This window comes from Hippopotamus amphibius, chromosome 14, assembly GCF_030028045.1.
Source record: "Hippopotamus amphibius kiboko isolate mHipAmp2 chromosome 14, mHipAmp2.hap2, whole genome shotgun sequence".
NCBI classification, from domain to species: Eukaryota; Metazoa; Chordata; class Mammalia; order Artiodactyla; family Hippopotamidae; genus Hippopotamus; species Hippopotamus amphibius.
The window spans coordinates 73,579,035-73,594,436 of NC_080199.1; the positions used below are offsets into that span (position 1 = coordinate 73,579,035).

At 36.3% G+C, this 15,402-nt stretch overlaps 1 protein-coding gene across 8 annotated transcripts in view; it reads left to right on the forward strand.

Annotated features, from left to right (window-relative positions):
- KATNAL1 (katanin catalytic subunit A1 like 1) overlaps window positions 1–15,402 on the forward strand; it is a 79,213-nt gene that overhangs the window by 48,811 nt on the left and 15,000 nt on the right. For all 8 annotated transcript variants that reach the window (XM_057707470.1, XM_057707469.1, XM_057707468.1 and 5 more), the window contains exons 5-9: window positions 356–483; window positions 878–983; window positions 5,290–5,448; window positions 6,158–6,284; window positions 8,228–8,362. In XM_057707470.1, the coding sequence (XP_057563453.1) occupies window positions 356–483; window positions 878–983; window positions 5,290–5,448; window positions 6,158–6,284; window positions 8,228–8,362 (655 nt within the window). The remainder of the gene's footprint in view (window positions 1–355; window positions 484–877; window positions 984–5,289; window positions 5,449–6,157; window positions 6,285–8,227; window positions 8,363–15,402) is intronic.

Here is a 15,402-nt window from a genome sequence, read left to right on the forward strand (position 1 = left end):
GCCACACAGTAGGTTTTCAGTAAATTGATTTTTTTTCTTCCCCTGTATTAATACTCTATTTTCTAGTGGTGGTGGAAATCCCTTGCACCCACACATTTAGAGGTATCTAGCTCATGTTAGTCTTACATGCAGCTGTCCCCTCAAGAATGTAAACGTGATGTGTCTAATAAAGTTAGCCAGTTCATCTATTTCTGATGAATTAAATAGGGGAGGATGGCACTTGGGTAATTAGAAAACATTATTTAAAGAAATCATATGACATTTAAAATGGTTACATTGCAATATTTTGAAAGCTTAATGATGGTAATTAAAATTAACTTGTTATTGACCAGCATTTTTTTAAACCTGTCCCCAGGGAAGGAAAAATATGCAAGATGGTGCAAGTGATAGTGAAATTCCAAAATTTGATGGTGCGGCATATGATAAGGATCTGGTGGAGGCCCTTGAGAGAGACATCGTCTCCAGGAATCCTAGCATTCATTGGTTAGTCTGTTAAGTTCTTGAATTACAGTAGTGGAGAAAACAAGTTAAAAGTTGGCTTGATGTGACTCTTGTCTTGTCATCTATTCATCTCCTGATTATGACTTCATGTATAATGTGAGTGTGTGGAATTGGCAAGACAGTTCTTCTTTCAGAAAACAACCAGGACATTTTCATATTATTTTGATGTAGACATAACTGCCAAAGGTTGTTAATTGAATAATGTGTCCTAATTTATAACTGCAGTATGTTTTCAACTGATCATTTTATACAGTAAAAATGAAAATAATGTTCTTGATGTAAGGATAATTGCATAAGTAAAAAAATTAAAAGAATTAGTGTTGATCATAAATCAGAGGTGTCCCTGAATAAGCATGAAACTGCTGTTCTTTCAAAGGGATGACATAGCAGATCTGGAAGAAGCTAAGAAGTTGCTAAGAGAAGCTGTTGTTCTTCCTATGTGGATGCCTGACTTTTTCAAAGGGATTAGAAGGCCTTGGAAGGTGAGAATTTATTAAAATAATACAGGTATAAAAATGCTGCTTGCATGATAAAGAAAGCCAGCATCGTAGTTTCTTTATGTGTTTATTAACACAGTTTGTGAAGGTTGGGGGAGGTTTGTGTATGCCTCAGATACCTGCATTTGGATTTGTAGTTGAGATGTGCAGCCTCTGCCTGGAGGGAGAGGGCCCTGGAGTGTTAGAACAATAGTCCTTAGAGTCACTTCCCTCAGGGGTGCTGAGCTAGAGGTGAGTTTTAATAATTTTCTAGATGTCTGTCTTTGTAAATAAAAAGTTAACAAGCAAATTAAATAGTAATAGTACATAGTCACAGAATAAATGTTTGATCAAATAAATATCTTTTTAAAAGCTGGCATATTGCTCAGTAATTAATTAGTTTGACCACTTCATCTAGGCTTGGTATAATTCTCAGCTGTAATCAGAATGTTTATATCTTTCTGGCTTGCCCAGGACTAGTACCTCCTAAGTTCCGTGTTTTCATATTAGGATATTAAAAAACCTTTCCAACACCTGCTACCTGGAACTTTTTTGGGTCTTAGCCATGGGCAGAGTCTTCCTTTATTCTGACTGGTAGAGAGAAATAGAAGCATGATCTCACTTTGCCCTTCTGATTTAGCGTGGAAGGTCTTTTATCTTCTTAATACCCCTCCTTGTTTGATGTGCCTCAAAGTAGAGAGGAGGAGAAATTATGTGTTTTCCACAGTGCTTGGAACACCCATGGTATTTTAATTGCCTTTCACAACTTAAAAACTTCTATAGACTGTTTGTTGTAGATTTACCTAATTTGGGGAACATATACCATAAATTCCCCCCTTATTATAACCTTAAAAACAATGTTTAAAAGGAGTAATAAGGTCTTGATAAAATAGGTATTTAAAGGGGTTTTAAAACAGCTGGAGTGGTAGGTGTAACATACATATCATGACGAGCCCTGTAAACTTTTAGCAAGAGGGTAATTTGCAGATATGTGAAGATCACCTTGGCAGCAGCGTGGAGGCTGGACTGGAGGTGGGCATAGATGGATATAGATGAGGAATCTGATCAGGAGGCTGTTGCAATACTCTAGCCAAAAGACGAGGACCTGTACAAAGGCATTCGTTATTTGGCCGATGAAAAACGAATGGATTTGTGAGAGACGTTTAAAAGGTGTAAGTGATAACATTATGACTGATGGTTTATGGGGGGAGGGAGAGGAACGTGTTGTAGGACTCAGATTCCAGGCTTGAATTGAAGGGGTATGCAGTTACTCTGATAGCAGCTACCCAACGTTGGGCCAAACTTTACAGGTTGAGGTTAGTTTTCCACAAGACTGCCCTCGCTTCAGATGCTAACCACCAATTTGGGGGTCTGCAGGTCACCCTCACTCTGACAGCTGGCTGTAAATTCGGGGGTTCTCACTGCACCCCTAGGTTTGATAATTCTCTAGAATGACTCACAGAGCTTAGGAAAACATTATACTTCCATTTACAGTTTTTGTTAGAGCAAAAGGAGGCAAATCATAACTAGCCAAAGGAAGAAATACATAAGGTGAGATCTGGGAGGATGCTGAAAGTGTAGCTTCTGTTGTCCTCTTCCCTTGGAAGCAGGATGCTCTACCCTCCTAGTGCATGGATGTGTGACAGCACATACAGTGCTGCCAGCAGGGAAGCTCACTCAGGCCTCAGTGTCCAGAGTTTTTACTGGGGTTTCATTGCATAGTCATGATTGATTGAATTGCTGCCCATGTGTCTCAATCTCCAGTCCTTCTGTCCCCAGAAGTCTGCTTAATATCACATGGCTCAAAGCCCCAGCCTGCTAATCACATGGCAAGACTAGCCCCCATCCTGACTCATCTCATTAGCATAATCTGTATCAGGGCCCACCATGAGTCACCTCATTAGCCTAAAATTTCAGGGCCCAACATGAACAACAAAGACATTCCTATCACTCGGGAGATTCCAAAGATTTACAGTCTGCCTCCCAGGAACTGGGGAAAAGGACCAGCCAAGTTCTTCATTAAACAGGGTACAACAAACTGATATTGGAAATTGAGGAGAGGAGCAGGTTTAAGTAGAAACAAAATATATTTAGGTGAAAACTCAGTGGGTAATTGGAAATAGCAGTCTGGAGCTCAGGACAGAGTTTAAGTTGAAATTAAAATTGTGAGGTATGAGTGGTAGGTGATAATATGGGTACGGATGAAATTGTTCAAGGAGTTTTATAAAGGTTTTTTTTTTTAAAAGAGCAAGAGACTTAGAATTGCTTTGGGGATATAAAGGGCAGCGGGGAGAGGAGACATGAAAGATGCTGAAGATGGTTGTGAGTAGGAGATGCATCAGGAAAGGACCGTGTCATAGAACCAACCTAGGAGAGGGGGTTTTGGGGAGAAGGGACTGAACACCAGGCATCAGCAGCATCAGAGGTCAGAGAGAGGGAGAGAAGCTATGAGTTGAAAAGTTACCACTGGATTAGTAAAGTAGGTATTTTTTAGTGAAGTAGTAGAGACAGAAGTCAGACTGTAGCTCATGAAGAAGAAATAGTGAGCATAAACCGTGTCTCTAATAAAGTTGGCTGGGAAGGGAAAGAGAGAGGGAGATAGTGGCTAGAGGATTTGTAGGGTCAAGTGGCGGATTTTATTTTTAAAATAAACAGAGCCAATAGGTGGAAATACAGGAAACAGAGGAGACAATTGATGGAGTAATGTCATGAGGAGGTGAACTTACAAATGCTGTGCTGTATCTATGAGCTGTGTCTGTGCACAGATGCTAATACGGGAAAGTATCTCCTACTGGACATGGCCACATTAATGACATTACGGGAACTGAGAGGGCATTGAGAGGGGACAGTGGAAAGAGAAATAGGACCTTTTCTGTAGCTGTGTCTATACCATTAGTTGTCTTTACAGTTTTCAAAATATCAATCTCATGTATAGTTAAAGGCTTCTTGCAAAGCAAAAATTTTTCTTATGAAACTACTGTTTCAAATCCTAGTTATCCCTGGTTGTCCTGGGTATCAGAATTCTATGGCTAGGAGAGGGTTTGGACAGTTTCTGAATTTAGAGTTTTTGAAACTTTGATATGCACATAGTTTTCAAAGTTTACCTCCCCCAAAGCTTATTAACAAATGGCTCAGAATTTATCTTAAGATCACCAGCTATTATGCAAAAGAAATGTAGTGTCAAGTATATATCTGAACTCTCATTAAAAGTGTTAGAAGAAAATAATAAGTATTTAAAAGCCCATTAGTCTTCAAGACTAGAGGATTGGTGTTCTTGGATAAATTTTACTCCTCATTGATTTATTTTTGTAGAATACTTTTGTTTTCAAAGGTGAGAAGTAACTAAAATTTAGACTTTAGTGTGTTATATTCAGTGGCTTTTTCATTATTAACACTATTTTGTGCAAACTATTAGCTGTCTAGCACGGTTAACCTGATAAAATGCTAGCTAGTTTGCTTATGTTTGAATCGCCACTAAAGTTTAGCTACCTTATTAACGATAAATAGATCTTTAGGGGCTCCCCTGGTGGCTCAGTAGTTAAGAATCTGCCTGCCAGTACAGGGGACATGGGTTCAAGCCCTGGTCTGGGAAGATCCCACGTGCCGCAGAGCAGCTAAGCCTGTGCGCCACAACTACTGAAGCCTGTGCACCTAGAGCTCATGCTCCCCAACAAGAGAAGCCACTGCAATGAGAAGCCTGTGCACTGCGACAAAGAGTAGCCCCCACTTGCTGCAACTGGAGAAAGCCCGTGTGCAACAACAAAGACCCAATGCAGCCAATATAAATAAATAAATAAATAAATAAATAAATAAATAAATTTATTTTAAGTGGATCTATATTTCTAATTAAAAGTATGTATTTTAAGTGTGTTATGGCAGATAGGTTTTGTTCCTTAGGAGGGCAAGGGATATATAATGCTGCTCCACGTGGTAGAAAAGGTCATCTTATTTTCATTGCTTAAACAGAGCAGTCACTCCTAAGCGGTGCTCAGGACCACACATATTTGTCTTCTGCCAGGTCAGGAAAGTTGGGTGGGTTCTTTCTAAATGTACCAGGAGATTCCTTGTTGTCTAGGCCCTTTGTTAGCCCATCTCTTAGTACCTCTGATTTAAGACATTTTGGGAAATCATTCTTCATTTTCGTTTTTGCTGTCTATAAAATGATACTCGTGCCAAATGCACCGTGATTTTCCTGTGACGGTTGAGCTTATCTTTTGATGGGAAAAGTTTCATGTATATTAATAGTTGATGATGTTTTATAAGAAAGTGTTTTAATCGGATAAATCATTTAATACATCTTTTGAGATTTCAGGGTGTGCTGATGGTTGGGCCCCCAGGCACTGGTAAGACCATGCTGGCTAAAGCTGTCGCCACTGAGTGTGGGACAACATTCTTCAACGTCTCCTCTTCCACACTCACCTCTAAATATAGAGGGGAATCTGAGAAGTTAGTTCGTCTGTTGTTTGAAATGGTGAGTGATAATATATTCGGATTTCGAAGTTCTGTTTGTGTAGGCACATGGTATCCCTATAATCTAGACCCATTCACCTAGGGATCTTTTTTAAAAAGGGAAAGTGTAGTTGTGGTTTCATAGTTCTTGACACACTAACAAGATATGGGGTGGTGGGTTTTGTGGAATGGTTGATGTGTCTTCAACGTACCTTCCTTTCTGAGGTAAAGGCCCTTTGGCATCCCGTCCAGTGAAGGTAGAAGAGACTTTGGAAATGTGTGTGGTTTGACTAATATTTCTGGATCTCTAATGAGCTGGTTGAGCAGAGGTATTTTTTAACATATATTTTGAAAATCAATTAGAAATTGATCTATCGTTCAAGTTGTTCCTTTTTCATAAGGGTTTGCAGTAGTTACTTAAGAATGCATATTTGAGGATAGATTGATTTATCTTTAGAAACTTTTTGTATTATGGAAATTTTCAAACACAAAAGTAAAAAGAATACCACCATGAACCCTCATGTATCTGTCACCTGACTTCACCAACCATATAACTTAACTTTTATTTTTAGAATTTTCCTTTTTCTGATATGATTGATTAACCTCTGTCGATTACCAAATGGTGGCATTAAAAGCATTGAGAAATTTCTGCTCTTTTTTACCATCATTTTAAAAAATTCAGGTCATTTTATGAAATCATTAAATGATGTCTTTAAAATATTTTCACATAGGCTAGATTTTATGCCCCCACCACGATCTTCATTGATGAGATAGATTCTATCTGCGGTCGAAGAGGAACCTCTGATGAACATGAGGCAAGTCGCAGAGTCAAGTCGGAGCTGCTCATTCAGATGGATGGTAATTGACATTTAATTACTGTCTCAAAACTGTTTTGGTTCCTTTCTGAATTTTGTGTAGACTTCGGAAATTCTCAGTGAATGAACCAGAAGGCAGCCTGAATTTATGTGTAATCATTCGTTCCTCCACGCAGTTTTTCGTTTGTTCATGCAGTCAAAAAGCATCTATCGCATACTTCTACCACTTCAGGTTCTGAGGTTACAAAGAAAAGGACTGTTGTGGCCTTCAGGGAGCTTACTATTTAGAGCAAAGCTTCTAGAAATGTGGCCCAGGGTCCCAGGGTTCTTTAAGACTCTTTTAAAAGGTGTGCAAAGGCTGAACTATTCTCATGGTAATATCAAGGTGTTACTTACCTTTTTCACTCTCATGTCTTTCAAGTCTCATTTTTAATTTTTAATAATAAATATTGGTATACTCCATGCACACAAAATCTCTTTGGAGCTCAATAATCTTTAAGGATATAAAAAGGATTCTGGGACCAAAACGTTTGAGAATCTCTGATCTAGTTGAGAAGCAGGCACTTTCACAGACAGTTACCATACGTTATGAGTTCTGTGGTAGAACTAAACTCTGGGTGTAGTGAAAACACAGTAGGAGGGGTACCCCCCTCACTAAGGGAGTCATGGAAGGGAATAGCCAACTTGGGCTTTGACGTATTGATACAGGTTATTCAGACAGGGAAGAAAAGGTTTTGGGGAGCCATTGGAGGAAGAGCCAGTTTTTAGAGATCTATTACTCTGGTAGTTGTGTGCTGAACAGGAGGCTATTTAAGCAAATTATGAGAAAACATAAAATGTGTTAAAAAAATATATATATGTTTCCAGAGTGTGTTGCTTTAAAATAGCTATGGGTATTTACCAACTATGGATACTAAATGAATACTTAAAATGTGTGTTGCATACAGTGCTAGGCACTACAAGATACGTAAAATAATGTAACACTAGGAGTTCCTTCCCTCAGTGACTTAACCATTTTAATTTCTGTTAGAGTATAATATGAGAGAAAGGAGTGACTGTGTTGTATTTGGAAGCAGGGGTATGGAGGAAAACACATCAAACATTTAAAAATATCACTGAATACACATTTGGTAGCTGAATATCATTGCTGGGTATTCGTGACTATTGTTGATTATTAGCTGGACAGCTTGATTCTTTATAATAATGATTGAAATAGGAGTTTAATAATAATTTATTAAGAAAATACCATATTGAATTGGGTTGCTTTAAATCTGCTACTTTGTTATCCAGGCTAGAAACTCTTATCAATAAAGTTTGTGAATTTTTGATATACTTTTTTTTGTTTACTGTATATTTTCCAGAGTTTCCATTCTGTAAACCTGAAGTTTTTTATTCTCAAACTTTAGTTCTGAAAAAGTAGGTTCTGTGTACATATATTTGGTTTTGTATAAAAAGAAATGGTTGTTTTCAGTAGCGACTGATTATTAGGTTCATTCTTAAATTTCTTGTTTCTTTTTTATGAGTCACTTAGAAGTTTGAAGGACAAAATTATTGCAGTATAATGTCTCTCAAAATTATGATTCCATGCTAGTATGTTGAATAAATGTGGAACCCCATTCTGTTCTCTTTCCTAGAGAAAATCAAATAAATTAGAGTAACAACTAAAATAAATTTTTGAGGGACTTCATGATTTAAAAAAATAAGAAAGGAGTAAAACAGCATAATCTTCCTTGCCTCCTCTTTTCAGAGGAACTACACACACAAAAAAATTACAGAAAAAATTGGCTTTTATTATTGGGTTAGACTTCTACAGTAGTTATCTACTGATTCGTGTGGTTTTGACACCATGCAGAGGTCAGAAGGACTGCATCGTGTTTGTCATTGAGCCTACCAGCAAGCCTGTGGCTGATGCTGGAAAATGTTAGTTAAATGAAAGAATAAAGGACTGTAAGAAAAACACTCTTCTTTCCCCTTTACTGTATGTAGGAGTTGGAGGAGCTTTAGAGAATGACGATCCTTCCAAAATGGTTATGGTATTGGCTGCTACTAATTTCCCATGGGACATTGATGAAGCATTGCGAAGGAGATTAGAAAAAAGGATATATATACCTCTCCCAACAGGTATGATGCCTTCCTTTTACTATATTTTGATCTTTCTTTTACTGCCTGTTACCTTTTCTATTTCTGTAAGTCTTTATTCCCTTGGCATTCTGCTTAAAGAAGTTTATAGCATCACAAAACCCATTTGTTATTTATGGAAACAGAGGTCACAGTACTCTGCTGAAATTTCTTACATTCAGAGCAGTGGTTCTGTTAATAAGTTGGTAGGACATCTAAGTTTTATTTTTAGACTTGAGTCTTCATTAAAACTTAAGTGATTAACCACATAAGTTTTTGTCCCTGTACTGCAGAAAACAATGTAAAATTATAAGAATTTGAAAATTTAAAAACATTTTTATAATGAAAAAAACTGAAGTGATTAAAAATAAAGTTCTCCTGGGATCTTTTTCAAAGTATACTGCTTTGAAAAATATAATTTCATTCTGTTGATGAGTTTTGAAATATTCATAAGTGAATTTTTTTCTTTTTATATTGAGATAAAATTTACATACAGTGAAATGTACAACTCAAGTGTATAATTCGATGAGTTTTGACAAATGAATACTCTTGTTTAATCAATACCCTGCTCAATATGTGGGACATTTCTATCACCCCAGAAAGTTTCTCTGTGCCCCTGCCAGTTAATTCAAACCCCCAATAATCATTCACCTTCCTGGTTTTTAACACCATAGATTAGTTTTACCTATTATTAAACTTTATATCAATGGTATCATGACACATGTACTCTTGTGTGTCTGGCTACTTTCCCTCAACATGATGTTTCTGAAATTCATCCATGCGGTTACATGTATCAGTAGTTTGTTTGTGGCATGTTTACAATGACTGTTTATTCTCTTTTTGATGGACATTTGAGTTATTTCTAGTTTTTGGCTATTATGAATGAAGCTGTGAATATTTTTGTATAGATCTTTTTATAGATGAATGTTTTCAATTCTTTTGGGTAACATTGATAAGGGAATAGGTGGATCATAGGGCAGGTATGTGTTTGACTTTATAGTACTCAAACCATTTTCCTAAGTGGTTGTACCATTTTATACTCTTGCCATCAATGAATGAGAATTCCAGTACTTCCACATTTTTGCCAACATTTGGTATTGCCAATATGTTAATTTTAGTCATTCTAGTAAGTGTGAAATGCCATATTTTCTTTCAATTTGTGGTTTGCCTTTCAGTTTCCTTTGTGGTATCTTTTGATAAGCAGAAGTGTTAATTTTGATTAAGTCCTCTTGTCAGGTTTTTCTTTCATGGATAATGCTTTTTGTGTCTTAAGAAATCTTTGCTTACCACAAGGGGTCAAAGCTTTTCTCCTATATTTTCTTTTAGAAATTAGAGTTAGATCTGTGATCCATATTGAATTAATTTTTTATATATGTGTCAATTAGGGGTTGAGCTTCATTTTTTTCATATGTGTATTGAGTTGTTCTAGCATCACTTGTTCAAAGGAGTTTTGTTTTTCTATTAAAGTACTTTGGCACCTTTGTTGAAAATTATTTTGCTGCATATGTGTGGGTCTATTTCTGAATTCTCTGTTCCATTGATTAAATAAATTAGATATAGGGTTATCCTGTCAGGTTATCTATTTTTTGTTGAGTAGACTTTGGTAGTTTGGGTTTTTCAAAAAATTTGTCCCTTTCCTCTAGGTTGTCAGGTTTATTGGGATTTGACCTAATACAAACATGGAAGCTGACCAAACGGTTTATGTGAGGCTGTTGATTTCATGTCTGGTTCAGGAGCCTGAAGTCAGTAGGGAGGGCAGTTGGGAAGAGAAGATGAAGTGGTGGAAACAAGAACAAGCTGTAACCTGTGGGGTATAAGCTGGAACTCAGAGGATAGACTGGAACCCACATTGGGCTCTCATTGCCTCTAAGAGTTACAGCTTCAATCATTGGGGTGTCCTTTAGGAGAAGTTGGCACTCTTTATAACAGTACTAAATGTACACCTGGCTTAGGAGTCAAAAAAGCTGAAGGAGGATATCTGACAGGAGCTGGAAAGAGTGGGATGCCCAGGGGCTGCCCCTCACTGACAAGGCAAGCCGACAAACAAGCGATAGTATGCACGAGCTGCAGATGCATCAGTACCTCACGCCCTGAACTAACTAATAAGTTGATTTCACTTCTGCCTTTCAAATCTCATCTATAATGACTAATGTGGTCCCCACTAACCCAGAACTATGTAATGACAAGAATTCTGGGAAATGAAATTCCGGCTTCACTGAAGTTGACACAGTACAAATCCACACATCTTATTTTCTATTTTGTCCATATGATCTATAGTAATGGCTCAGTTTTCGTTCTTAAAATTGGTAATTTGTGTTTTATCCCTGTTGATCTTGATCATTCTTGCTAGACATTTATCAACGTTATTAATCTTTTCAAGGAACCAACTTCATGCTTTGTTAAAAATGTTCTGTTTGGATTTCATTGATTTTTATCTCTTCTTATTTCTCCCTTATAGTTTGAGTTTAGTTCTCTTTTTTTTATGACGTTAGACAGACTGTTGATCTTAAACCATTCTTTTTTTGATATAAACATGTAAAGCTGTATTTCTCTTTAAGCACTGCTTTGGTTTCATCCCACAAATTTTGTTATATTTTCTTTACTGTTCAGTTAGAAATATTTAAAAATTTTCCTTTTTCTTTTTTTCTTTGACTCTTGAGTTATTTAGAAGCATGTGGTTTAGGGAATTTCCTGGGGGTCCAGTGTTTAGGACTCCATGCTCTCACTGCTGAGGGCCCAGGTTCAGTCCCTGGTTGGGGAGCTAAGATCCCACAAGCCGTGCGACGAGGCTGGAAAAAAAAAAAGTATGTGGTTTAGTATCCAAATATTTGAGGGTTTTCTAGATGTCTTGTTGTTGATTTCTAATTTAATTCCACTATAGTTAGGAATTACTCTGTAGGATGTCAATTTTTGAATTTTATTGAAAATTTTATTTAGCTCTTTATTGGAATATAATTGCTTTACACTACTGTGCCAGTTTTTGCTGTACACCAAAGTGAATCAGCTGCATTTATACACGTATCCCTATATCCCTTCCCTCCGACGACTCCCTTCCACCCTCCCTATCCCAGCCCTCTAAGGCATCACACATCCTTAAGTTGATCTCCCTGTGTTATGCACCAGCTTCCCACTATCTATTTTACATTTGGTAGTGTATCTATGTCAATGCTACTCTCTCACTCATCCCAGCTTCCCCTTCGCCCCCCACCACACCGTGTCCTCAAGTCCGTTCTCTGCTTCTGCAAACACTCCCATTTACAACTGCAACAAAAAGAATAAAATACCTAGGAATAAACCTGCCTAAGGAGGCAAAAGACCTGTGTGCAGAAATATTGAGAGTTTATGATTCAGCATGTAGTGTATCTTGCTGAATGTTTCAGCTACAGTTGAATAGAATATTTATTCTTTTGAGAGTGGGTGGTTATTTATTTTATTGAGAGTAAGTGGTTAAACTCTTCAAGTATGATTGTGAATTTGTTTATTTTTCACTTTAATTCTGTCAGTTTTTGCTTCATGCATTTTGAAGTTCTGTCATTAGGTACATAAACAATTGTCATCATTATACCTTCTTGATCCTTCTACCTTTATGGAACGTCTCTCTTTATCTCTGATTACATCCTTTGACTTGATGTTTACTTTGATATTAATATAGCCTCACCATCTTTCTTTTGCTACTGTTTGCATGATATATCTGCTTCCTTCCTTTAATTTTCACCCTGCATGTGTTTATACTTGCAGTGCAGTTCTTGTAGACAGCATATAATTGATTCTTACTATTTATATAGTTTGTCTCTGCTTTTTAATTGGAATATTTCATCCATTCAAATATAATTATTGATATGGGTATGTTTAAGTCTACCGTCTTGCTGTTTGTCCCTTTGTTTGTTACTCTGTACCTCCTTTCTTAATTTCTTTTAATAGTCGACTGTTTTTTAGTATCTATTTTAATTTCCTTATTGGCTTTTAGATATAGTTAACTGTATTTTTTTTAGCAGTTACTCTACGGATTACAGTATGCATCTGTAACTTATTACAGTCACTGTAGAGCTAACATTGCATCACTTCATGTGAAATGTAAGAACCATTTGCCTCCCTCAGCCTTTGTGCTATTTTGTCAGGTATTTTACATCTACATGCACTATACATCCAAACATGTAATGGGGTTTAAATTGTCAGTTTAAACTTAAATTAAGAGGAGCACAAATAGCAGTCTTTTCTATTTACCTGCATATTTACCATCCACTGCTCTGCTTTCCTTTTTTAAGGTTCAGATTTCCATCTGGGTCCATCTCTCATTTGTCTGAAGAACTGCATTTAGTATTTCTTCTAGTTAAGGTCTGCTAGCATCAAATTCAGTGTTTTATGAAATGTCTATTTCACCCTTATTTCTGAAGGCTATTTTTGATTGATAAATAATTCTGAGTTGAAAGAGGGCTTTTTGTTGGTTTTTTGTTTTGTTTTTTTCTCTCAGTGCTTATAAAGATATTCTGTAATCTTTTGGCCTCCATTGCTTTTTTCATATGAGGTCATATCATTGTATGTAATATATCTTGTATGTAATATATCTTTCCCCCTCTGGTTATTTTTTTAATTCAGCTTTATTGAGGAATAATTTATATATAATAAGCTTTATCCATGCAAAATTTGATGAGTTTGACAACTGTATATAGCCATAAGACACACCACAATCAGGATACAGAACATAGCTTTCATCCTGAAAGGATTTCTTGTGCCCCTTTGCAGTCCATTGTTCTCTCCCCACACCACCTCCCACCGCAGGCAACCACTGATCTGCTTTTTGTCACTATAGGTTATTTTGAATTTCATATAAATAGGATCATACAGTATGTATTATTTTGTGGCTGGCTTTTTTCACTCAGCATAATTATTTTGAGATTCATCACTGTTATTATTTTTTATTGGTGAGTAGTATTCTGTTACATGACCATACCACAGATTATTTATCTGTTCTCTTATTGATGGCTATTTAGATCGTTTCTAGTTTGGGACTGTTGTAAGTAAACTTGCTGTCAACATTCATGTTCAATTCTTTGTGTAGACATATGTTTTCATTTATCTTGGATAAATACCTGTGAGTGAAATAACTGGGTCATGTGGTAGTATATGTATAACCATAGAAAACAAGCTGGTATTTTCTTGAGTGTCCTCTACAGTTGTTTTTTAAGATATTCTATTTATCTTTGTTTTTCAGCAGTTTGACTGTGTATGATGTACCTCTGTGGAGTTTTCCTTTTATTTATCCTACATGTGTGTTGGACTTTTTGATATTGTTGCACAGGTTGCCGGGACTCTGTTAAAATTTTTTTTCAATCTTTTTTCTTTTTATTCCTCAGGTTGGTAATTTCTGTTCACTTATCTTCATGTTCACTGACAGTTTTTTCTTCTGCCATCACCAATCTGCTTTTAATCCTGTCCAGTGCATTTTTCATTTCAGATGTATTGATATTTTGCAAATCTCGCATTTCTGGGTTTTTTTTTTTAATAGTTTCCATTGCTTTGCTGGGATTCCTCATCTGTTTATCAATTTTGTGTATCTTTTCCTTTAATTCTTTGATATGTTTCCCTCCAAAAGGTGGAGTTTAATTCCCTTCCTCTTGAAAATGGATTGGATTCAGTGATTTGCTTCTAAGGAATAGAATATGGCAGAATATGGCAGATGTGATGCCATATGACTTCCAAGGCTAGATCATAAAAAGGATTAAACCTTTTTATCTGAAGGCTGTCTACTGACAGAATTCCCTCTTGCTCTGGGAACCCCTTTTGTTCTGTTCAGGCCTTCAGCTGATAGATTGGGGTCCACCCACATAACGGAGCACAGTCTGCTGTACTCAGAGTCCAGCAACTTAAATATTAATCTCATCCAAAAACACCCTCACAGAAACATCTAGAATAATGTTTGAACAGATATCTGGGGACTGTGGCTCAACCATGTTGACACATAAAACTAACCATCACAGACCCCAAACTAGAGTTTTCTAGCTAAACTGCTCCCAAACTCCTGATGCACAGAACTGTGAGGGTAATAACTTGTTTTAAGCCACTAAGTATTAGTATAATATGCTGTTCTGAAATAGGTAATTGATATACTGCCTTACAGTTTTTGTCAGCTAATTCTAACATCTGGAACATGTTTCTATTTGCTGTTTAAAATTTTTGTTTCTGTTTCTTCACACATTCAGTAATTTTTATGGTATGCTCTACAGTTTAGAGAGTTTGGATTATGTTGTTTTCTTTTAAATGGTGTTGAGATTTGTTCTGGCAGGCATTCAAATTATGGGCAGGACTTAAAAAATCACTTTATACTTCTTTGCTGTCTGTTGGCTAATGCATGAAAACAGTTTCCTCTTAAATTTTAATAGTTGTTTACCATAGAAGGATAAGTCTGGTACCAGCTTTTTTTTTATGATGGCCGGAAGTCATAGCCTCACCTATGACTTTTTGAAACTTAATTATTGTAATATATTCCTTATTCACTTTTGCAACTAGATCTCATGGATGTATATAAATAATTGGTAGGTTTCTAGTTCACAGATTCCATCTTGTTTTGTCTTTCCTGACTGCTACTACATATTCTATTAGTTCTAATAATATCATTACTTAAAAAGAAAAAAAAATTTCTTAAAATAGTGTTTAATTTACTAGTTGAGCTTATAAAATAATAAACTTATTTAAAGCAATAATGGAAATGATTCAAACTGTCCCGATATGTTACTCCTCCCAGAAGCAGCTCCTTAGTGTCTGGCTTGCTCTTCCATTAGTCACATGAAGATCTGAAATGTGAGTTATTATCACTACTGGTTTAACAAATTTCTTCCCTTTCTCTTCCCCCCCCTTTTTTCTCTTCTTCCTTGCCTTCAAAAACAAAATATGTGTATGATATCTAGTATATTTATATGAAATATTTTAATTTTACTACCATGTACAATGATTATAAATGGAAAATTAAAATTGGTCAGGAAAATAAAACCTTTACTACTTCAATCGACATCATTTAAGCTTTTGTACTTTGAACTTTCACTACA